At 57.5% G+C, this 23418-nt stretch overlaps 1 protein-coding gene across 1 annotated transcript; it reads right to left on the reverse strand.

The window, feature by feature from the left end:
• Window positions 1–385: 385 nt before the first annotated feature.
• On the reverse strand, window positions 386–22976 carry TMEM132E (transmembrane protein 132E). The gene is made up of 9 exons (XM_071765155.1): window positions 21813–22976; window positions 9544–10444; window positions 8710–8850; window positions 7183–7375; window positions 6834–6977; window positions 3034–3239; window positions 2202–2481; window positions 1924–2115; window positions 386–1455 (listed from the first exon to the last, which is right to left on the reverse strand). Exons 1-9 carry the CDS (start codon window positions 21883–21885, stop codon window positions 427–429), a joined length of 3159 nt encoding a protein of 1052 aa, XP_071621256.1. The 5' UTR covers window positions 21886–22976; the 3' UTR covers window positions 386–426.
• Window positions 22977–23418: the final 442 nt, after the last annotated feature.

Here is a 23418-nt window from a genome sequence, read left to right on the forward strand (position 1 = left end):
CTTCCCCTCTTCTCCCAGGAGGATCCATCACATCACCCTGGGACATTGCATTGAGGTTTTGTCCCCATCCACCTCCTGTCGCCTCCCTCCCCAGCTCACCTCCCCTGCTGCCCCCTCCCTGGGGGTTGGGTGTGGGGCTGCACGTGTGCCAGTGCCTCCCCTTGGAAAAAAACCATACGGAAAAGAGCAAAGAAAAAAAGGCCCCCGGGGTTGCCTTCCAAGGGGGGGTGTGAGGAGGACGAGAGATGTGCGGAAGAAGAAACGCCCAAGTGAGCCAAATTTGGGTCTCCAGCCCTGGGGGAAACAGCCAGTGTGATGTGGCATGGCGTGAGGTGGCATGGTGTGAGGTGGCACGGTGTGGCACAGCGTGGCAGCCCCTCTCCCCACCCTCCCTCCCTGCCCCCCCCAATCCCCTCTGCCCCTGCGTTAAGCGATCTCTTTGATTCTGCGGATGTAGTTGTGAAGCTCTTCGGGGTCTTGCAGCCCCATGTCCTGGCAGACCCACTCCAAGTCCTCCTCATCAGCGATGGGGATGGAGTTGTAGGCCAGCTCGTCAGAGGGCAGCGTGGCAAAGGTGGTGAACTTCACCCGCTTCCTTTTGGAGGTGGGCGAGTTGAGTGGGTCCTCACTCTGGTCCCGTGTGGAGCCCCCCGAGGAACCGTCCCCACGGCCATGGACCTGGCTCTGCACGCTGGTCTGGGAGCTCCCGCTGCTGTGGTGGTCCCCGTGGCAGCAGGTCTGGACGTTTTCCAGGGGGTTCCCAGGGCTTTCGGGCTGGGGGGAGAGGTCATTGTGAGCCCTCAAGGGCTGCCCGTTGCCCAAGAAGACCCAGTGGTGGGAATGGTCCATGTTGGTCTGGCCCTCCGGAGGGATGCGTTTGTGCCGGTATTTCAGCACAAAGACAATGCAGTTGATGAGGAAGACCAAGATGGCCAGACAGAAGACCCCGAGGAGGGCGTACATGCCTATCTCCAGGTCTGTCAGCCCCCTGGTCACCTGGACAAAGCCAGTGGGGATGGTGGGGAAGTCCTCGGTGGGGTGAGACGCGCTGGACATCCTACTGTCCTCGCTTGGCTCTGCTTTTTTCTCCACCTCTGCCCGCAGGGTGGTGCTCGCCCCTGTCTCCACCAGCCCTGGCTTGCTGGGCACGTGGTCATAGTCATAGGTTGGGTCCTCCTCGGACCCAAAATGGACCCGCACGCTGGCCAAGGCTGTGAAGAGCACGCTCTTGCGTTTGGTCTTTTGGCAGCTCTCACAGATGACCAGCTCGGCCCTCAGCAGGTCCCCTGAGCCCTCGCTCTCCGCCACCACCAAGGGGAACGCCCGGTCCTGTGTCACCGAGACCACCTTCTCATCCAGGCTGCTCACCACCAGGTTGTAGTCCTTGGGGTCATAGAGGGAGAGGGGCACCGTGGTGCCGTCGCTGTAGGAAATCCAGAGGCTCAGGAGCGCTTCCTGCGGGACCAACACAGGCACCGGTTGCCCAGCAGGATGCCAGTCCCACCAGCACCCATCTCTCCACCCAGCCATCCTTCCTTTGCATCCTTCTCTCCGTCCCATTCACCCGTCACCCCTCCATCATCCAGCTTGTTCCTTCCCACCGTCACCTTGTTATTCCTTTTTTCCTGTTCATCCCTCAGTTTTCCCCATACCTGCCCAGACTCACCCCAAATCCCAGCCCCAGAGGTGCCAGATGTGGCTACCAGCGCTGGCAACCAGACAGGATTCCTTCCAAAGCTCATGCTAGGCAGGGCTTGCTTGTAAGTCTGCAGGAAGGTTTTTGGGGTGCTGGGGGGGTCACCGGGGTGTCTGGAGGGGGCCCAGGACGATTGTGGGCAGGATTTGGAAAGGGAGGGGGGAGGGAGGTTGCAGATGGATCTTTTGTCCCACCCCAGATCCCTCACCAGCCCCCCCAGGCCTCACCTGCTTGAAGAAGCTGAGGGTCTGCTGCACGGATGTCCGGGCAATGATGGTGTGGCTGTTACCAGGGCTGGGGTGGAGGGACAAGGAGAGGCTGGAGACCACCTGGGCCTTCAGGTCGGTGATGCTGACCTTCTCCTCTGCCACCGTCACCAGCGTCTCGCCCAGCACCGCCTCCATGAGCGGGGACACGACCTGCAGGGGATGAGGGTGCCCGTGTCACCACCTGCCACCCCCACACAAGCTGGGGAAGGGTGGCTGGGGGAGTTGGGGGGAGGTACCTTGAAGAGCGTGGTGCCAGGCTCTCTCCCAGCCAGCGTGAAGCTGTCCACCATGTGTGCCACCCGCGGGTCGTCCACGCGCATGAAGTCGCTGACCAGGTCGGTGACCTCCACCAACCAGTCTGGTCCCAGCATGGTGACCACTTGCCCTGTGCCCTCTGCTGCTGTGGTGTGGAACTGGGTGAAGACCTGCAGGGTGGTGTGTTGGTACTGCAGGGCACAGCCCCGGCTCTGCTTCCGCTCCTCTTCATCCTCCTCGTGCTCGCTGTCCCTCACCGACCTGTAGGATGGGACAATGGGTGGGCACTGCTGCCAAGGTCCTCACTGCTGGGGCTCTTCAGCACCTCCAGGACAGGAGAGGAGTGGCCGGGCAGGGACAAATCCAAGGTCACAAAATAAACCGAAACAAAAAACCCAACAGTAGCTCCCAGCCAAAAGATGCCACTTGCCCGTGAGGTCTCTGATGGCTTCAGCAACAGGGTCACCAGCATCTCTGCCCCCTAACCAGCAGAGAGGACAAGCCAGCTCAGGCTGGGGTGGACACCTGGAGGTCTCCAGACCTCAAAACAGGGCTTACTTCAGAGCCTGGCTGCTCCTGCCCTCATCCAGCTAAGTTCTGACCACTACCAAGAATGGAATTGACCAGCCTCACTGAAACTTCCCTCCTTCCATACAAAGGTTCAACCCTTGTCCATGATCTCACCTTTTCACTGAAGACCCCTGAGATGATTCTGGCTCCACCACTTTTAAAACCCTCTCATTAAGCAGCTGAACAAGACAATCAACCCACTACCACCACCTTCTCCAGGTGTGGTGGGTCAGCAGCACCCACCTCCTGTCTGGCAGGATGGGCACCCTCCAGCCCTTCACTTGGCTCAGCCGGCTGTCTGACAGCTCGATGTGCAGTGGCAGCTTGGGCACCCACACTGTCATCTCCAGAGGGGCAGAGAGGTGCTCGTAGGTGAAGGTGACCCGGGCACTCATGGAGCCTCGTGACTCCTTTCCACTGACGAAGACGTAGTCACAGCTGCTGGAGACCTGGGGAGAAGGAAGGATGGGGGAGGTTGGAATGCCCCTACAGATACACCAGAGATGCTGGCAAGAGGCTGCCTGGAGGCTGGGAAGTGCTGGAGAAGCAGAATTTCATCTGGCGTGTACCTGGTTAAAAGTGGCCCCAGGAGCAGGGATGTTCTTCCCCAAGTCCCAGCTCAGAGGAGTGGGGAGAGACAGATGGACACACAGACACACAGACACAGACACACACACAACCAGACCCAACTCCTTCCTTTGGTGCTTCACTTTCTTCGGCCCTTGCACTGAATCTTACCCCAGAAGCTTCACAGAGGTCACAAACTGCTGATCCTGGACATTTGTCCCAAAATCTCCCACATCCAGAGGGCACAGAGCATGGACCAGCCGTGTGCCTGTGTACAGGTACCCACCAGTGCCTTGTCCCCATCCCTCCTGCTCATCCCAGGAGGAACTTTTTCTGGACTCCATCTGCATCTTCACCTTTATCTTCTCTCTCCCTTTTAATTCCTATTTATGCAAATGCCATCAGTTAAATGTGCTACAAACCCAAACATGTCCTGGGGGGACCTGCCAGCCCATCCGAGCCAATTAAGGACCTGAAGATGCTGCCACAGCAGCCCCTGCCCTCTGGCTTAGGCCACTGAAGTCACCACCACCTTCCCCTGCCCAGTGAGTGGGCCAGGACCATCCCAGCCTGGACCCTTTCCCCCCATCCCTTCTGCACCATCAGGAATTGCATCCAAGCTGTTTGCTCAGACAGAGGCACAGTCACTCTCCAAAGGACTTCTTTCCAACAAGCTGCTCTCCGACGTGGATTCTCAGATGGCTGATAAGGGGTTGAGTCCACTCTGAAAGGCAGCTGGCAGTGGAGGTGACAGCATCCTTGTCTCCCTCCCCACTTATCTCAGGGCACCGATGGTCATTCGGCTGCAGGAATTTTGTATTTCCAGGAGCAAGGCCTGGCTTCTACAAGAGCTCCATGTTTCTGCTGGAAAAGCCCACCACGAGGTGCTCCTGGTCCCCAAGGCTGGTGGAAGAGGCAGAGCCTTGGGAAGTCCCAGTTCCCCAGCTGTGGGAGAGAGGAGCAGTGCAGGAGGGTTTGTTCCTTGGCTTCCCACCAGAGATACCAGCTCAGCACATCTGAAAAGACAAACTCAGCTCTGGGGCGGCAGCTGAATAAAGATGAGCTCCCAGGCAAAGCCTCCAGCAAAGGAGTGCTCTGGATATTGTGTCATTTATCACAATAAACGTGATGGGCTGCTGCTTGTTGTTTTCCTTAGCTAATAAATACCCCCTGGCATCTTCTTCTGGGGACCACTTACTTTGCAACTTGGGGTGGGGTTGAAACTACAACAACAAGAAAAAAAAAAAATAATCCTGGCACATCAGGCCTGTCCTGATGATGGAGTGACTGCTGATCAGCTTTTAAATGAGATATATGCTCGTTTGGAGAAACTCCCTGCATCTCAAGCAAGGTGTTGGGAAGGCAGAGGCTGAGGTCTGCCCGGGCTCCAAGCCAAGGCACCTCCAGACCTTCTTCTGCAGCCAAGAGCCCCCTCCTTTGCATGGCCTCAAGAAGGGGTTCAAGGAGACATCTTCTCCAAGCCCCTCAGGAATGGGCAGAACCACCATGGCTGGTGGGATCCCAGTTGGTGGTTGTGGGTGAGCACGGTCCTTGTGGCTGTATCCACACTGAGCTGATTTGGCTCCTGGGGGGCTCCTAAGAAAGATTCCCATAGCAGGTGAGGTTCAACATCTCCCTTTGACATGGCTGGCAGCAGAGATGGGGACATCTCCACGCCTGTCCCTAGGCAGGCACACAGTCCCCAGGGCCATAACACAGGCAGGGAAGGGGGGGGTTGTATCTGCCCTACCTCGAGGTTCCCCTTTCTGGGCTGAGCACAGGCACTCACCTTGTGTCACTGCAAAAGGGGTGACAACACCCACCCATGCTCTCACCATCCTTCACAGGTGTTCTGGGCACTTTCACACGGTTGGCAACCAGGGTGTTTCCCTTCCCCATTACACACAGGAACAACCACCACGGAGCTACAGGCGGCGGCAGCTCCCCAGCCCTCCTCTCCCGTTCAATTATTTACAGTAGCAGACAGCGCATCCCACTGTAAGCTTTGATTTATGCACCAGGTTTAGAGCCCTGACACCACAATCATGCTCCCCAATCTCAGCGGGTAACCGAGAGCTCCCTCGGAAACAAAGCTCCAGCAAAAACACAAAATAACTCAGCAAGAAATTGCACAAAGCTGCGAGCGGGAGGCGAAGCCGGGGCCGGAGGGCTGCTCCATGCATTATTCATCCCCAGCTTGTGTGCATGTGTCTGGTGTGTTCCCCCCCCCCTCCCCCCCCCAGGTCTGGGGACAGCGTGTAAATAGATTTATGAGTAGAAAGGCAGCCCGTTAAACAGTTTAAGTGTCTTGGAGTCCATCCTGAAGTGTATTATTGCTCCAGTGTTTTATCACGCTGCGGAGGACCCGTCTCCATAAATTAGACCCAGCGCTGTAAATGGCACAGAGCAGAGTTTTAGCAAAGAAATTGATTGGGTAAACAGTTTGGGATGCTGGCTGTCACCCACCCACGGACCCCTGGGGACAGCAAGTCCCAGTGGGGCACGGGGCAGTGGGGCTGATGCTCTGCCCATCACCCCCAGCTCAGCTGGGAGAGCAGCTGGTGGCTGCTGGCAAAGATGGGGAAGAGGGGTTGTGTCCCTCAGCGTGGGGACAGCAGCAATGACAGCCCCTCAGCAGGGCTCCCTGCTGCTCCCACACACAGCAGGGACATGGAGAGGGTGGGGTGGCTGGGTAGGAGCAGGGGGAGGGATGGGAGGTGTTTGGGAGAAGGATGTCTAGGGAGGGATGGACAGATGGATGGATGGATAGACAGACAGACATGGTGACAGAATAACCCAGCAGGTAGATAGATGGATACATACAGTGGTAAGAGTTTGTATCTGGATGAATGAGTCTGGTGATGGAAAAACCATGGCAGGGTTGGAGGACAGGCTGCTGGCACAGCAGATGCATGGGCAACCACTGCCACTGCAGCGATGGCTTCTGCATTCCCCTAATCAGCATCTCTCCCATCAAGCCCTGTCCTCCAGCCCCTCTTTTCCCTCCATCATCCCCAGTTCATCCCCCAGCACCACGCTGGAGCCAGTCCCCAGCCCCAGCCTGAGCTCAGCCCAGCAGCCAATCCACACGGGAGATAAATGTCACCCAGAGGCAGGAGTGAAGCCACCACTGGGAATGTGCAGCTCCCATGGCGAGGTGACAATATTTCACTTTATCAGCACTAAGAGCCATGAGAACCACGGCTACTGATGCTGCCTGGGGCCAGCCAACACCAAGCCTCTGGCCATCCCGTGGCCTCTCTGGGGACAGTGACAAAGCATCTTGTCCTTCTCCTGACAGGTCCCAGGGAGAGGCACCCGTGGACTGAAGCCACTGAGGGGATGACGCTCGGGATGCCTCATGTGGCACATCTCAGCCACCAGCCCCGGCTCATCCAGCTCTTGGGGTTCAGCACCCCTGGGGGAAGCTTAGCCCCTTGCTAAGGTCACAAAACCCCCTCCCTTCCCACACCCACCTTGATGATGTCTTCGTTGTTGGACCTGCACTCCACCATAGCCGAAACGTCCACGATGACACCGCTCAGCTCGATGGCAATGACCTTCACGGGGATGGCCACTGTCCTCCCCGTCAGGATGGCTGTGTTGATGATTTCTGTGTCCTGGGGATGGGGTGCAAAGGGGACTGTCACATTAGAGGGCAGCCTGTCTGTCCCCCTGGGGCAAGGAGGAATGGGTGGGATGTATAGATATAGAGGTGCTACAGGGCAGATGGGTTGGTGGGAGATCCCTCAGGTGGCCCCAACCCATCCCCACCATTGAACCAGAGAAGCTAAGCAGAAGGGAGGGACACAAGTCCCTGCTCACCATGGCCAGGGGCACAATGGCCCGGATGTCCCTCTGGATGACTGTCAGCTCTGTCACCACCTTCTCCAGGTCGGGCGGGGGGTTGCGGCCCCGGTAGTCAATGTGCCACAGGATGCGGCGTGTCACGGACTGGCTGGTGAAGTTCTCCATCTCAAAATCCAGCTGCATGATCTCTGAGGAGGAGTCCCCATCCCTGGGCAGGGGAACAGTAAGGGGACAGGGTGAGCTGGGTGCCCTGGGTCCCACAGACACCCCGGGGTCAGCACTGGGGAGTCCCATGTAGTGATGCAGAGCATCCCCATCTCGGGGCCTCCCCACCTCCTGGGGGGCCCATGCTGCCAGTGCCACCATGATGTGTGCCCCCAAAAGCAGCAGCCCTGGTCCTGCCTGAGCACTCATCTCCCACACATTACCTCCCAAGTGCCACACACCCAAGAGAGCACTTGGGGATGGCAAGAAGCCAAACAGCCCAAGTTGTTGACTTTGCAGCCCCTTCAAAGGAGTTCACATGGGGAAACTGAGGCACGGGAGAAAGGGGCTTAACCCCAGCGAGCAAATGGGACAACACTGAGGTGGGACTTGAGGCATGGGGACATGCAGGGTGGATGGACAGGGGAGATAGAGGGGACCAGCAGGGGATAATGGCCCTGAGACCATCAGCTCATCAAAACCCAATGTTTAATGTGACTGCTGAGGACTGAGGGACCCAGAGCTGAGACAGGGAGCAAATCCTGGGGCATCCCTGAGGCAGGAAGGGATGGAAAGGCTGAGCACTGCCAGAGAGACAGGCTGGAGGGTGATCCAGAGCTGCAGGTCCAAACTAGCAGCAGTTTGGCACAGGGACTCCTCACCATGGGGTGCCAGGAGCTCTGCCAGGGGTCAGCCACCACCTCCTGCCCTCCCCGAGCACGATCTGCCCTCAGCCACAGCAGAAACAAGAGTGGGACTGCCCAGACTGGGGGAAATACTTAAGAAGCAGCTTCTGGGGTGCAAAACACCGTAAATTGGCCATTATGACCCCAAAGCTCAGGATCCATCCTGAAAAGCCAGCACTGCCAAAAGCCCCCAGGTCCCCAGTGAAGGAAACTCCTCCGGTTGCACAGCCTGGAGGGCAACACAGCTTTGAGTCAGTCACACTCCCTGTTCCCTTAATATTTGATGGAGTTGTTTGTCTAAAAGGTGATTGTAATCACTTTAAATTCATCCTCCGTCTCTAACCTTTCCAGGCTGATTTGAAGTGGTGGCAGGCGGGGAGAGGGGGCAGGGGGAGAGGAGACCTCACAGCCAGCAGGTCTGGCAGCTCCTGGGGTGGTGGCCATACAGAACATGGGGGGCTGGTGGCCCCAGGGACACTCTGATTCAGTCAGCCATGGGGCTGTGACCCCAAAGTTGCTCATTTCCCCCCTCCCTTTGATTCCTCCAAATCCCATAGTCTGGGCTGTGCACTTCCATGCCTCAGTTTCCCCTTCCAGTGGCATTGCAGACAAACAGGCACCCAGGGGGGGTATAAAAGGGGGAGTCCTTTACCTGGGCCCAGCACCATCCACCTTGGCCACATCAACAGTGGCAGTGGAATGTTTGCCACCCGTCAGCAGCTCCGAGCTCACCAGCCACTGCCCACTCCTGGACTTGGTGCTGAGCAGGTTGACTCCCTTCTTGGCCTTCACCCTGCAGAGAGCCATGGTCAGGGTCAGACATTCACCCCCGGGCACCCTTCCCATGGGCATCCAGGCTGGCAGCAAGAGCTACAGGGCTGGGCATCCCTGGGAGAAGGACAGGAGAGCCTCAAGTGCCACGTCCCCCGTGCCAGGGACTCTTTGCTCAACTGGTGGCCACAGGGACACTTGTAAATGGCTTCTGAAGAGATGTGGCTGTGGCTTGTTCCACTTCCCCATCCTTAGGGACACGCAGCAAGAGGGATCCCCCCTGACCAGGGTACTTGACATCCCCCACCCACTGCCCCATCCTGCTCCTACCCCAGCTCTGTGGGGGGATGGGGGAACATGAGGCAGCAGCCCTGTGGCCCTTTGTCCACAAAGCAGCTGTGGATGAACCCTCATCTGCTGATGAGGCCCTAATCAACTAATGCAACTGGGAGCACTGGGAGGGTAAAGACAGTCCAGAGTGGCAATGCAGAGATGGAAACTCTGGGTGAAAAACTTTTCCCCCTTCCCAAAACATTCCAAAGTCCTGTGCCAGCTCCTCCTCTGATCTTCCTGCCCTTCCTGAAGCCCCACCAGACCCAGTCCAGCACCTGGCAAGTCCCATAAATACAACAGACCCTCTCCATCCTTTCCCTCCTGCCCACAGCTGCCTCAGCACAGCCCCACAGAAACACCCACCCCACGGGAGGGACCTCACCTGAGCGTGAAGTGCTCCACCGTGGAGTTGGACATCAGGTAGAGGAGGATGCTCAGCACCTCGCCCGGTTTGAGGGGTTTGTCGGGCAGGCGGATGAAGACGTTGCCGTCCAGCCGGTGCTCCTGCATGGGCTGCCCGGGGAGGGGCTGCAGGAGGCTGACGCTGCCGATCCGCAGCAGCGGGTGCTGCGTGGGACCCTCGGTCCTGGCGCCCCCGGCCCCCCGGCGAGGAGCCGCCTCCCCAAGGCACTGTCCCGCCCCGTCGGGGGTGTGCAGGGTGTAGTAGAGCTCTGCCTGTTGGCTCTCTCCCGCCACCTCCAGGCTCTCGGGGTTTTTCCGCCTGCCCAGCGGTACGGCGGGGGGGGGCCCGAACCAGGCGTGGGGCAGCTCCGCCTGCACCAGGCAGGTGGCCAGGCTGCCCCGCAGGCGACAAGAGCTCTTGATCTCCCGGGCGTCGCGGAAGGCGTGGAGCCTCACGCAGGGCAACCGCTCGGTGACATCGAAGTCGTCCCAATCCCGGCCGGCTACGTAAAAGAGCACTTGGACCACGGGCTGGTTGGCCACCAGCCGGGGCTGGATGATGAAGGCGCGAACCTTCCAGTTGACGGTGAGGCGGTCGGGGACCTCCAGGGTGCTGGAAGGTTGGAGCTGTTCCTTGGGCAGGACCAGCCCCGTGCTGAAGGGTCCCAGGGTGACGTTGAGGACGGGCAGCTCCTTGGTCTGGAAGACGACGAAGGGCTCGGAGCGTTGGAGGGGAGCGCTGCCATTGCCCGCTGGGATGGATCCGACCTCCTTGAGGAAGAAGGCCAAGCGGGTGTTGGACAGGCGGTAGCTCACGGGCAACATCATGGCACCAGTGGGTTCGGTGGGCTCGGGGCTGGGGGCTGGGCCCTTGGCCTGGGCTGTGAAGGGGATGGAGACCGGGTTAGCGTGGGACATCCTCCTGTAGAGCCCTACAGCAGCTCAGCTGCTTCTCAGCCCCACAGCAAGGAGGTGCTGGGGCTTCAGTCCCCAGAACCCTGGCAAGGGCAGCAAGAGCCTGGCTGGGTCTCTCTCCTGCAAAACAGGCCAGAAGACCTCCCCAGGACCTCAGGCATTGTTGTGCTTCCCAGTGGGTGGCTCCAGCCTCACCAAACCCACCCTCAGCAGGAGATGGGGTGTGCAGCCAGGAGGGACGCTCAGGAGCTGCCTGAGGCTGGGGGCCAGGGTGTGTTGAAGCTACATCCAAACTTGGTATCACCCACGGGGAGCCCAAAGTGCTGGTCACCCACCCTGGCACCCATGCCAAGACACCAGCTGAAACAGCACGGACCCACTTGCAGAAATAGGGCACAAGTGGCTACATCCAAATGCACAAAAGATGCTGAGTTTCTCCAAAGGCTTGCTACCAAAAATTAGGCAGGTCCTATGGCCTTTAGGAATCAGAGACATCAAATCATCTTGGTTGGAAAAGATTTCTCAGATCATGGAGTCCAACCCTTAACCCAGCACTGCCAAGGCCACCACTGCCCCACCTGCCTCAGCACAGCTTTGAAATCCCTCCAGAGATGGGGACTCCACCACTGCCCTGGGCAGGCTGGGCCAGGGTCTGACAACCCTTTCCATGAACATTGGGTACCATATCTTCAATCTAAACCTCCCGTAGTGCAACTCGAGGCCACCACTTGGTACTGAGGAGACCAATCCCCCCTGGCTCCAACCTCCTTCCAGGGAGTTATAGAGAGGGAGGTCTCCCCTCAGCCTCCTTTTCCAGGCTAAACACCACCCGCAGCCACTCCTTGTGAGACTTATTCCCCCAAGTCCTTCATTTTGACCATTTTGCCTTAAAGAAAGAACACACAGAGCACAGGCAGAGCAGGCAATCCCTGCCAGCCATGCACTCCAGGAGCTGCCCAAGCCCCTCAGAGGGATCCAGCTCTCCTGCTGCCCACAAGCAGAGAGAAACCCCCCCCCAGACCCTTCCTGCTGAAGCAGATGCTGTGAGAGGCAGCGGGTGCAGCCGATGGCACTCGCTGTGCCGGCAGCTGCAGGAGCCTGGAAGACATCTCAAGGTCTTTGCATCTGCCAACAGCTCCCAGGAGACCCGGGTCCCCGTCCCCCCCCCCCCTCTCCTCCTCGGCTCCCCGCCAGCCCCCCATTCCCGACGCTGATTGCAACTGCTCCCAAGCGGCTCCCGAGCAGGAGAGCCGAAATTATCCCTGCCAAACGGCGGGGAAAGGCAGGGATGTGACGGCTCGGCTCCGGGGAAGGGCTCAGCTCCCTCCCCAGCGTGATGCTGGACCCCGGGGCCTTTCCCAGCCTTGGCCAGGACCATCCCGGGGGCTGAAGGGGCGGGCGGGATCCCGCAGCCCACTCAGGGAGTTCTCTGCTGCCGGGCGAGGGGGAGTTAAGGAGCTTAGGGGGCTGATAAAAGGATTAGCACTGGATACGGGGAGGGGCAGTCCTGCCGATACGGGCTGCTGGGGATGAAACTTGTCCCAGCTCCAGACAGAGAAGTCCCCGGGATGCTGGGGACACGCCGTCAGGGTCCTCAGAGGGGACACCGTGCTGGGCACAGCTCTGTGCCAGGGAGCACAATCCCTGGGGAGAGGTCACGGCAGGAGCAAGGGAGGAGTGGGCAGCCCAGCACAAAGGTTGTGTGTAACTGACCCACTGGGATAATGTCACCTCATGTCCTTTAAAATCTCCAGGGAAAGGAGATGGGGACAATACCCTAAGAAACCCCCCCCCTACCCAACACCCGCTGCCACCCACCACACACTGGGAGGGCAAAAGCAGCTGGAGAAGAGATTTCCTTCCACAGCCAAAATTCACTGAAATGATGCTGTAACCTGCCACCAGGAGGGGGACAGGACCAGCATCTCTGTTCCTTGGCCATAAATTAATCCTGCCCAGGAGAAGGGCTAGCCCAGCCATACCCAGCCCATGGCGATGCCAGGAGGGTGGAACTCCCTGCACCATGGAGGGACAGAGGCTGGGAAGGGAAGGGAAGGGGATAGAGCAGTGTATGGATGCTGGTTAGGTAGCAAGGAAGGGTGGATTAGGATAGATGAACCAGCAGAGAGAATGGAAGATGCATGAATCATGGATGGATGGAAGGAGATAGGCAGACCAGAAATGGCTGGACAGCAAGAGAACAGCTCTAGGGATAGGGAAAAGAGGGAATGGATGGAAGAATGGATGGAAAGATGGATGGATGGAAGGAGAGCACAATGGCTCAGAAGATGGGAGGAAGGAAGGATGGGAGGAAGGAAGGATGGGAGGAAGGAAGGATGGGAGGAAGGAAGGAAGGAAGGGAGGAAGGAAGGATGGGAGGAAGGATGGACAACAACTCAGGGCAGAAAAGGCAAGTGGAAGGAAAAAGGACAGGCAGAAGGATGGACAGACAAGCAAACAGTTCAGGACACTTTGGTCCCTAGACCCTGGGTTTCTAGGAGACCCTGGGAGGGATAGCAGCTCTTGAGCCTCCACCTTTGGCTGGGTTTGGGGGGACAGAGGGTTAAACCCAGCTGCCAGCTCTGCTCTGCAGCCACTGCAGGGAACAGGATTTGCAGTGCCTGACCTGCATTCCCGGGTTTATTAGGCTGGCACAGAGGGGACCATATGGTCCCTCTTCCCTCACAGCTCACCACTGCAAGCAAAAAGATCTCCATGCCCAGCCAGGCTCCAACTGGCCCAGGGCTCCCCAGACCCCCTGGAGCTGAGAAGCCACCCCAGCCCCACAGCAAGGCAGGACAGGACTCCCCTGTGTCCCCTCCTGCCAGGGAGCTGGGGTGATCTGCAACCAAGGGAAGAGAGGGAGATGGAAACAAAGATCCCCTCGTTGAGCCCCCACATCTGCCTGGCCAGATGTGTCCTGCACCAGCCACAGCCACCCAGACAGATGTGCTGAGCCATTCCCCCAGCCAGGAGGGCACACGGGGACAGCACCCATCCAGCAGTGCCTTAAAATCAAAAAAGAACCCCTTCCAAGCAAAAAGCAGCACCAAAAGCCCCAGCCTGTCCCTCCCCTTGTCAAGGGCCCCAGTGCAGGGTTTGGTGACCACCAGTCGCCCTCTTGCCCTGTCCCCCCAGCTTGGGGATGTTGGGGTCAGACAGACTGATGGAGCCATGTGAAAAGGGGCTGATGGACAGCCTGGATGTAGCTATGGCTGGAGGGGGGACACAGGCTGGTTCACCTTCCCTTCTTGCCCTGAACCCCCAAGCAAACAGGGAGCAGGGCTCAGCCCCTCCATGCTGCACCCCCAGCAGCTTCACCAGCCCCATCCCTGCTCCCACCCATTGTCTTGAGGCTGAAGAGCCTCCTCCTCCTCCTCCTATCCAGCACTGAGCTCCAGCTTAGTCCCAGCCCCAGCTGTCTGCCATAGGGGGGATCTTGATCCTGGGGGGGAATCTTGATCCCAGCTTATCCCATGGGGGGCTCCCAGCATGTATATCCCCACTTAGCAGGGGAAGAGCATGTAGGAGAAAGCTCAGGAGAAGAGGGAGGGGAGGTTTGAGGTCATATCAGGAGGGTTAAAAACTCAGCAAGTGGTAATGGGCAGTGCTGGGGGACATGAAGCCATGGGCCAAACACAGCTCTGAGGGAGATGGTGAAACAGCAGAGAGATGAGACAAGGACACAGCCCCATGGTCCCACGCCAGCTCCACATGGTCCTGCCACTGCTACACACCATGGCCATGGCCCATCGTGGGGCTCTCCTGTCTCAGAGCAAGCTGGGAAAGTCATCTATAAAGCAGCCTCATGTTGACTTCAAGCCTGGCTCAGGACTTCTCTGAAGGGATTTTGGCACTTGGTGGTCACCAGGATTCCTGACCACAGGGTGAAGAGGCAGCTGGATTTCCTCAGTGGACAGAGGACCTGGACCCTGACAACCTCAGCAGCCCAGGACACAGCTCTCATCTTCTGCCCTCTGTAAATGCCTACCAGCACCACCAGTGATGCTGGGATCACTAAAGCTCAGATTCCCCTCAGATTCTGCCCCATATCAAGGTGACAAACTGACAGTCAGGAAGACTCAGGCAGGACACACCACTGCCTCAGTTTCCCCTCTTGAGTCAGCACCTGGATGAGACGATGAAGTGACAGATCCACGCAAAACATCAAGAGCAAGGAGACCAAAGCAAAACCCTGCAGCACCTGAGGAGGAGGCTCAGTCTGGCTGCTCCTCACCAGGACACCAGCACCCATGTCCCAACCTGCATTTCAGTTCAAACCTCCATAAAGCCACCCCCAACCCCCCGAGCATCTCACAGGATCCTCAGCTTGGGCTTCAGAGCCCCAAAATCTATTGATCCACATTCCCTTCAGGGCCAAGCATGAAGGGGAAACAGTGCCAACAGTGGCCACAGCCCCAAATGCCAGGGAAGTCCCACTTCTGGAGCTTCCACATCAGACTGTCCCAACCCCTGGATGCTCCAGATAGAGGTGGCCCCGACTCCCCATTCATCTGGGAAGAGGCATCTCACCCATCCCTTCCCCTCCTGGCTCTGCCACACTACACCCCCACCCAAGTGTGGGCAACACCTCTGAACACCCTCAAAATCATCAAAAAAGGGGAGAGGCTTCTCCCTCCACCCGAAATTCACTCAGCCCCAACATGAACCCCCCTCTGCTCCACACTACCACACAGCCAGAGAAAAACAAAAAAAAAAAACCCATTAAAAAACCCAAGAGGTGGAAATAAATTAGAAAACACAGGCAGGTCCCCCATGGAAACCTCCAAAATGTTTCCCAGTAGCCAAAGCTTTGAATTTTGTTTTTGGTGACATAGAAGACACAAAGCTCTCCTTTCCCTCTGACATACCCAGAGCCTCCATCTCCAGCCCCAGCTAATTGGAACTCAATCAAGTGAATAATTGTTACAAATGTAAAATTACCTTCCCCCAGTGCCTGGCCATGAGAGACCCCAGCTGAAAGGAAGGGAGGGAGGTGGGGACACAGGGATGCTGTGGGTCCCCAGTGCTGCCCAGTGATGGGGGACACAGCTACATGATCCCAAGGACCCCAATGCTCAACCTCGGGGGTCCAACCAGCCCAGGCTTCACAAAACCAACCCAGGGTAGGAACTGAGCTGGTGCTGGCCTGGAAAACTAATTTGTGCTTTCTCTGAGTGGGTTCTCTGGTGGCTAATACAGGGTTGTGCTTGTGCCTAGTGGACACTGCTATATTCTCTTTTCTTCTAAGTCCTTTACCCTCCAAAAGGTCCAGCTCAGCTTCATCAACAGAAGCAATAAAATAAGAAATGCTGGTGGGGCTCAGCTCCAGCCTGGATTCCAGCACTAAGCAAAAGGGAACCATCCCAGCACCACTCCAGGCTGTGGTGCTGAGCTCTGCATTTCCCCCAGGAAATTGTTAAAAAGAGAGTGGGGGTGAAATAAAAATATATATAAAATAAAAAAAAAAGCAAGGAACCTAAAGGAATAAATAAATATGGTCTAAATGGGATGTGCTGTGCAGAGGAGCAGCCTGCCATAAATTCCCAGAGCAGCCAAGGCTTTTACACAGCAGCTACTTTAGAGCAATTTCCACAAATCATGGCAAGGGACAGGCCAGGGGACAGGAGGAGAGGGCCATCATGGAGGGGGAAGAAAAACAAAGAGATTAATTTAAAGGGGAAAAAAAAAAAAAAAACAAACAAAAAAAAACCAGACACAAAACAAACTGCTGAGGAAACACCCGACCATGAATGTCCACAGGGATGCCCAAGGACTCTGAAAAGGAGCAGAGGGGGAAACCAGGATAAAGCCAGCAGCCCCTAAGCCCCCAGCATGTGCTGGGGTGGGTTTTGAGCTGGGTCCCTCTCACAGACATTCCAGGAGGTGGGAGTAGCTCCCAGCACCAGGAAGGCAAAGATGATTTCCCCAAATAACCCCTTGGGGAGGCAGAGGTGGGATCAGGCAGCAGGAAAGAACCCCAAGGGGGGACTGGGGAAGCAGGGTCAGCAGGTCCCCAGGGAGAAGCCCCCAACATCACAGTGCTGGGGTGGAGGTGATGCAGTGACCTCCCCAATGCCACACGTCCTGCTCAGATCCCCCCTGTCCCCTCTTGGTCCCCTCCCACCATGGTCAGGAGCATCCTCCCAGCACCTCCCAAACCTAAACACCAAATCTGCCCTCAGGATGTGCCTCCCCCCCCACTGCTGCCACCACCAGCCCAGGCTGTGCCAAGTGACACGTTTCAGACTGATTAGACACCGATTAATTTCCCTCTGGTGACATGTGTCAGGCTGCCTTTGGAGCTGGATTCAATTCCAGAGGCACCCGAGGAGCTGCAGATAAATCCAGTTCAACACCCAGCCCCAGAAGCAGTGACAGTGATAGGCACTGAGCTGGGGACAGGCACTGAGCTGGGGACAGGCACTGAGCTGGGGGCTTCATCAGCTCAGGACTTTGCCACCCAGCATCAAACACAGAGGAATCCAGTACATCCCCTTCCTTTTCTAATTTAGCTGCTACCTGGTGAGGAGTGCATCCAAGCTGGCAGCAGCGGGTGTTGCATTCTAAATCTTATTTATTTCCAAGAGGGAAAACAGCTTTTCCTTAAAAACAATTTAAAAAAAAATATTAAAAGAAAAATTTAAAGGAAGGGCTCAGCCCAGCCCATTTAATCGTGGCAACATCTGCCCCATAACTTCTTGCAGGGGCCAGGAGGTGACAGCACCTGCGTGTGGGGCCAAAGCCACCCCAGCAGCACTCACTGGGGGTGTTAGCAGAGCTATTGGCAAGTCAGGGATGATAAATAAATGGCCAAGTGACGGGAAAACGCCCGCCGGCAGGAGACAGCAGCTCCATCAGGAGACTGCAAATCGCCTGGATGGAAGCATCCTGCTAGGAGGCAGAGCAAGGGGGTCCACACCCCACTGAGGGGAGGGACCTGTGCCCAGCAGGGAGCAGCAACAGGCTGGGCAACAGCTTGGAAATAAATAAAAAAAAGAAAAAAGGAAGGATTGGAGCCCAGGAGATCCCCATCCCAAGGGTGAACCTCTGCAAACCAGGGTTATTTCAGGGAGAAGAGAGAGCCCATAAATCCCCCAGCCTGGCTGGTGCCTCCCCCAAGGTGGAGGATGCTGGGCCACCATCACATGTAGCTGGAGGACTTTGTGTCTCCCAGTTTTCAGGGAAATGGGGAGCTCCAGCCTCCTCTCCCCTGGGCAAGGAGCACCAGGATCTGCCTTGCTTCACAACACTGCACACATCGTGCACGGAAAAAAACTCCTCGGGAGGGACACTGTCCCCATCCCAGCACATCCCACCCCAGGAGCTGCCAGCTCCCTCCCTCCCCGAGGGCCACTCGTTAGTGGAGCCATGTATTTAATAATAAAAGACTCTGATTAGGTTAGCAAGAGTGACCTTTTCCAGATGGATGGGACGCTCATCCGGCAGTGGTGAGGGGCACCACATGGGAGGAAGCACCCGGGCATCTCCCTGACTCCTCCACACACCCATGGCCAGGGAATTGCAGCCAGGGAATTAGAGGAGCCAGAAATCAGGTTATGGCATGAAAGCACCCCTGTCATCCTCCATCATCTCCCAGAACGAGGCTGCATCCTGCTGCCCACCCCCCTCTTAGAGCCGAGGGAGCTATGGGAGGGGATGTGTTGGTGCAAGACCAGGGATGTTCTGCAGGGACCTGGCTGGGCTGGTTCTTCCTTTCCTCTTAGGATGCAGAGAGACTGGGTGAGGAGGGACCTCAGCAGCCAGCCATGGTGGAGTGAATTAAATAGTAGCACTTAAAAACACATCACAATCCAGCCAGGTTTCTAAAAACTGCTGAGCAATCCCAGCCAGGGTTGCTGCTGCCCAGTACTCTGCCTCAGTTTTCCCCCAGGCACATGGACACCCAAAAGGGATGGTTCTGGCTGAGGGTATCAAGGTACCTAATTTCTCAAAATCCCCAGTACCAAGCCCTGTGACTGATGTTTGCCAAAAACCATCACTCAGAGGATTTCCATCATGCTGCTGATAGCATCCCTCATCTTTTTCTCTTTCCTCGACAACACCAAGTGGACGCAAGGGGTAGAAGAAAATGCAGTTTCTTGGTGGGGTGTCCAACTTGGTCATCCCCATGTTACAGCACAAGCACCCTGGTTGGTATTTAAGGTATCAGGGTTGGGGAGAAATGGGATGGGTCCTGGGGTCACGCAAGGGCACGTGTGTGACCCTATTTCTGTAGCACCGAAGGTAAAACTTGTGCCAGGTTTAACCCAGCTCAGAGATGGGAATCTGTGCCAGGGTGAGGGAAGATCCCATTGCCTCTTTTCTGCTCCTGGCTGGAGCTAAGGATGCTCAGCTGCACCGAGCCCACGGGCACGGCCAGGATGGGGGCTCTTCCCGAGCAAACCCCGGGTGTATGTGCCCGGTTCGGGCTTTAGATGGGCAAACGCCGAGCGACTGTTCCGGGTCGGGCAGTGAGAGAGCTACTGCACATCTCCACCTGCTGGCCTGAAAATCTTTGAGGAGATGCTCTGAGCAGAAACAGGGATGGGGGTGGTGTGCATTCCCCCGATGATGAGCTTGGGGTGCACTGGCTGAAGCCACCCACTCGGGATGAAACCACTATAGGTCACTGCATCATCCTTCACCCCCAGCCCCACACCTGGGGCTTCCCCATGGTGGGAATAACCCATGGGAGATACAGGGAGAGCAGCAGAGCTCCATCCCCACCAGCAGCAGGACGTAGTTATGCTGGGGCTGTGGGAGGCTGTGCAAGATCCCGACCCTGCCTTGGATGCTGAGACAGATGCTGAATAACCCCACCACCCCTCCATCACTGCCTCGGGGTAAGTGCTGGCTTCAGGAGAGGGGAAACTGAGGCACGGTGTGACAGCCAGCCCCAGCAGACAGAAAATGCAGGAAGCCAGGCTCAACCCCACGGCCAGCACGAGTTACTTTGCAATCTGCAGGGTAAATCCCCCCCCTGTGCTGCATCCCAAAAGGGCCCTTGCAGCTTCTTCACAGAGCACCAGCATCCCCTCACCACACCACAGCCCCAGGGTCCATCTGTCCATCCCTCCTGTGAGTCCTGGGGCCATCTCACCCCGGAGGTGCAAAAAAAAAAAACAAAAAAACCAAAACAAAACAAAAAAACCAAAACACAAACCCCAAAAAAAACCAAACAAACAAACAAACAAAAAAAACCACCACAAAAAAGCAAAAAACACAAGAACAACCCAATTTCTGCAAGCAGCTGATCCGGGGCCGGCAGCCAAGCGGCTCCCGGGGTGAATCAGAGGCGAGGCTGGAGCTGAGGGTTCCTTGTAAATAAAAAACAAAGGGAATTTCAAAAAGCGTGCAGGAGAGCAGGGACTGCTTCCCCGCGGGCTGACCTCTGCGGCCAGCCTGAACGATTTGTAAGAAAGGCTGGGAGAAATAGGAGCTCTCAGCTTTTTTTTCCAGCTCCCTCCGAGACCTTAATTTGGTCCAGAAAAGGCCAAAGCAGCACAGAGAGCCTCCACGCATCCTGAAAGGAGCCAAAAAAACTCCCGGCAGAGGCTTCTCTCCCCTCGGGCACAGACAGTAGGATGGGGAGCCCCAGCCCCCCCTCACCCCCTTCACGGGGACAACCCCCCCATGGCATCCCTCAGCCCCAGGGTTGGATCCTGCCCTGGGATAAGGGATGAGGCCTGACCCATAGGGCTGGTGATGTCCCAGCAGCAACAGGGGGGCTGGGAAATGGGGAATGGGAGGCACATCCAACCCGACTGCCGAGGGATCACTCCCACAGAGATATTCCTACCACCTGCAGACCTGCCGACCCAGACAGCTGAACCTCATCCAGGCAAATTGAGAAGCAGAAGGAGATGGTGCTCCCCACCCCCTGCCTGCAAAAAAAAAAAAAAAAAAAAAAAAAAAAACAAACCAAAACCCTGTCCCCGAAGAGAAAAGCTCTGCCCAGGAAACTCTGCCCAGGCAGCACCCCAAACAAACACCCCATCTTGGGGCACAGGGGGTAGGATCTGCCCCCCCAAAGGATGCCATGTGAAGTTACAGTGCTTGCTAGCCTGGAGCATCTCGGCTCCTGTGTTGAGGTCAGAGTTTTTTATGGGGGGAACCCCCTGCCAGCTCCCTGCAATGCCCCCCTTCTCCTTATTTCATCACTGGGGGTGGGCATCCCTTCAAAGAGCCTGAGGAGGGGAGATGACTGCAGATGCCCAAGAAAGCCCTGCCTGAACCCAAAAAGTGCCTTGGCCATGGGCTGCTGGTGCGAGATGGAGCTGGACACAGTCCAGAGATCCCTCCAGTTTTTGGGGTGTCTCATTTGAGCTGAGCCCACAGTCAGAGATGGGCTGGCAAGAGGGGTCTGGGTGGTTTCCCCCAAACTGCAAGCACCCCCCACTTTCTGCTTGGCCAAGCCAGCTGCCAGCAAAGGCAACTCTGGCTGGGTTATCTGTTTTACACGGAAACCATCTGAAATAAGCACCCACAGAAAACAGTCCTGTGTCCCCCAGGGAGCGGGACCCCACTTCAGCCTCAATAGCTAAAAAAAACCCCTCCCCAGCAAGAGGTGCCAGCGTCCCCAGGGCTGTCACCGGGGCAGACCAGGATGTCACCGCAGTTCGGCCATGGCACGGCAGTGATTTGGATGCAACTCAAGCAACCGAGCACAGGCAGCAGGGCCGTCCCCCCCTTACCCCCCCGTTGCCCAGGCCGTGGGCAAGGGAAGCACCGCCAGCCCCAAAACCCTTCCCCCAAAATCCATGCGGGGAAAGGGGTTTGGAGAAAGAAAAAGAGGGATGGCAGGGGCTGCACCCCCTTCCCCACACTCCAAAACGGTGCCACCTCGACAGCACTTGCCTGGTAATTCAGAAGAGGGTGGGAAAGTGCCCGGGTGGGGGTCTGGGGGATCAGCGAGTGGATAATAGCGGATAAAGCCCCTGATCCTCCTGCTAAAGCAGCTCTGCATTAAGGAGACAAGGGGAGGGGGGAGAACCGTAGCCCCCTCACCCCGTGTCCCCCCCTCACACACACACCCTGCTCCCAGCTCCGGGAAGCAGCATGCTGCAAACGCTCGCAAACACAAGCTGTCATTTTATTAAGCCAGGAATAAACTCTAATCTTCACCCATTTCGCTGGGGGGTGGGGGCACAGAAGAGCAGAGGAGGTGGAGGCTGCAGGAGAGGGGGGAATCCCAGCTGGGTACGGTGGGGTTAGGGCTGCCCCTTAGGCTGGAGGGGGAAGAGGGGTGCAAAGCCCCCCCCTCCCGATGCAGATATAGACATAATAGATATATTTCCCCCCCCCCCATCACCCCCTGCCAGCAGCACTTACCGGGGAGCAGCAGGGAGCAGAGGCAGCAGAGCAGCGTGGCCGGCCCGGGGTGCATCTTCTCCGGAGAGGCCATTGCAAGGTGGGGGGCAGGCAGAAAGCCGGGGGGACAAGCGGGCCCCGAGCCTCCACCACCACCACCCCCCCGTGGCCAAACAAACAAAAAACCCCAAAAATAAATAAAAGGAATCCAAAGCACAAAAAGCCGCAGAAATCCCCTAAATCCAACCACGTGCGAGCCGGGAGCAGCAGCCAACGGCGGAATTTGGTGAGAAGGGGGGGGGGGACCGGCACAGGTTAGAGGGGTTCGGCTCTGCCACCTCAGCTCAGCGAGCAGAGCACCCCATGTCCGGCCCCCCACCCCTCCCCGCACCCCAAACCTGCCGCAACCCCCCCCTCCGCCTGGCGACCGGGGGAGCGTCCAGCCGGCGGGGGCGGGTCCCCCTCCTCCTCCTCTTCTTCTTCCTCCTCCTCTTCCTCTTCTGGAGCTGGGGAGTTGGGGGGCAAGAAGAGCACGTGTAAGCCCCTCCCGCAGTAAAAAAAAAAAAACTAAAAAAAACCAAAAACAGCTGCGCTGATGAAGGATGATGCTGCAGGGCTAGCAGGTCGCCAGCCCCCCCATGCCCAAGAATGAAAATAAGATCTCCAAGAGGGGTTCTTTAAAAAATAAAAAAAATTTAAAATTTAAAAATTAAAGCGCTCCCTCAGGAAAAAAAAACCCATCGGTAATAATAATTAAAAAGAAAAAAAAACCAGCCACAACCCAAAGCAGGCGGGTGAATAATTAATCCCAGGCAGATGCAGTTAATCAGCGGCAGGAACAGTTCGGCGGCGGGGGCCCCGCATCCGAAGGCAAAGTCTGGGGGGAGCGGAGCGGGGCGGGGAGGGGGGGGCTGTGGCTCAGCCGCTGCAGGGGCTGGAAGCGGGGGGACCCGGCCGTGAGCACGCACAGGAGTGGGGTCCCCGCCTCAACTGCCCCCCCAGCCCCCCCCTCGGATTAAAGAAGAGCGGAAAATCAAAGACGGGGTGCGGGAGCCTTAAAGAAAGCGGCAAATTTCGCTTGCCCCTTGCCCCCCTCCGGGCCCCCCCTCTTCTCTCCGTGCTGTGCCGCTGCTGGGGGGGCCCCGCTGCCGCCCGCTCCCGTGGCCGCTCGCCCGGCCGGAGCCGCAACGGGCTCGGGAAGGTGCCAGCAAGGGGGGCAGCAGGGGGAGGTGCCTTCCTCCTCCTCCTCCTCCTCGGAGCGGGGGGGAGGTGGCAGCCGAGCCCCGCTCCCCGCCTGTGCAGCGCGATGCTTTGCAGCCTCTCCCCCCAGCAGGTTCCCAGGGGCCCCCCCGCACAGCCCAGCACCGAAGGGAGGGGGGGGGAGGCTGCACGGCTCCCCTGCCCTCCCCTGAGCCCTGCACCACGGCCGCTGCAATGCAAGGGGAGGATAATAAAAAATGAGGTTTAGGGACACACACAGCCCCCCCAGGGGTGAAGGGGGGCACGGAGAAGCGCGGGGCAGGGGGGTGGCACACACCTCGCCACTCCCAAATGGAGGGGCCCAGCTGGGTTTGGTCACTTCCCTCCCCTCTGGAGGGTTTGGGTCCCCTCTCCATCCCTGATATGG

Source organism: Heliangelus exortis, chromosome 21 (genome assembly GCF_036169615.1).
Source record: "Heliangelus exortis chromosome 21, bHelExo1.hap1, whole genome shotgun sequence".
In the NCBI taxonomy this organism is placed as follows: domain Eukaryota; kingdom Metazoa; phylum Chordata; class Aves; order Apodiformes; family Trochilidae; genus Heliangelus; species Heliangelus exortis.

Coding starts and splice junctions, on each gene's coding strand:
- TMEM132E (XM_071765155.1), bottom strand. CDS start 21,885: ATGGCCTCTCCGGAGAAGATGCACCCCGGGCCGGCCACGCTGCTCTGC. Junction 7,376..8,709: donor GTGGATGGTGCTGGGCCCAG/GTAAAGGACTCC, acceptor TCCCCTGCCCAG/GGATGGGGACTCCTCCTCAG. Junction 2,116..2,201: donor CTGGCACCACGCTCTTCAAG/GTACCTCCCCCC, acceptor CATCCCCTGCAG/GTCGTGTCCCCGCTCATGGA.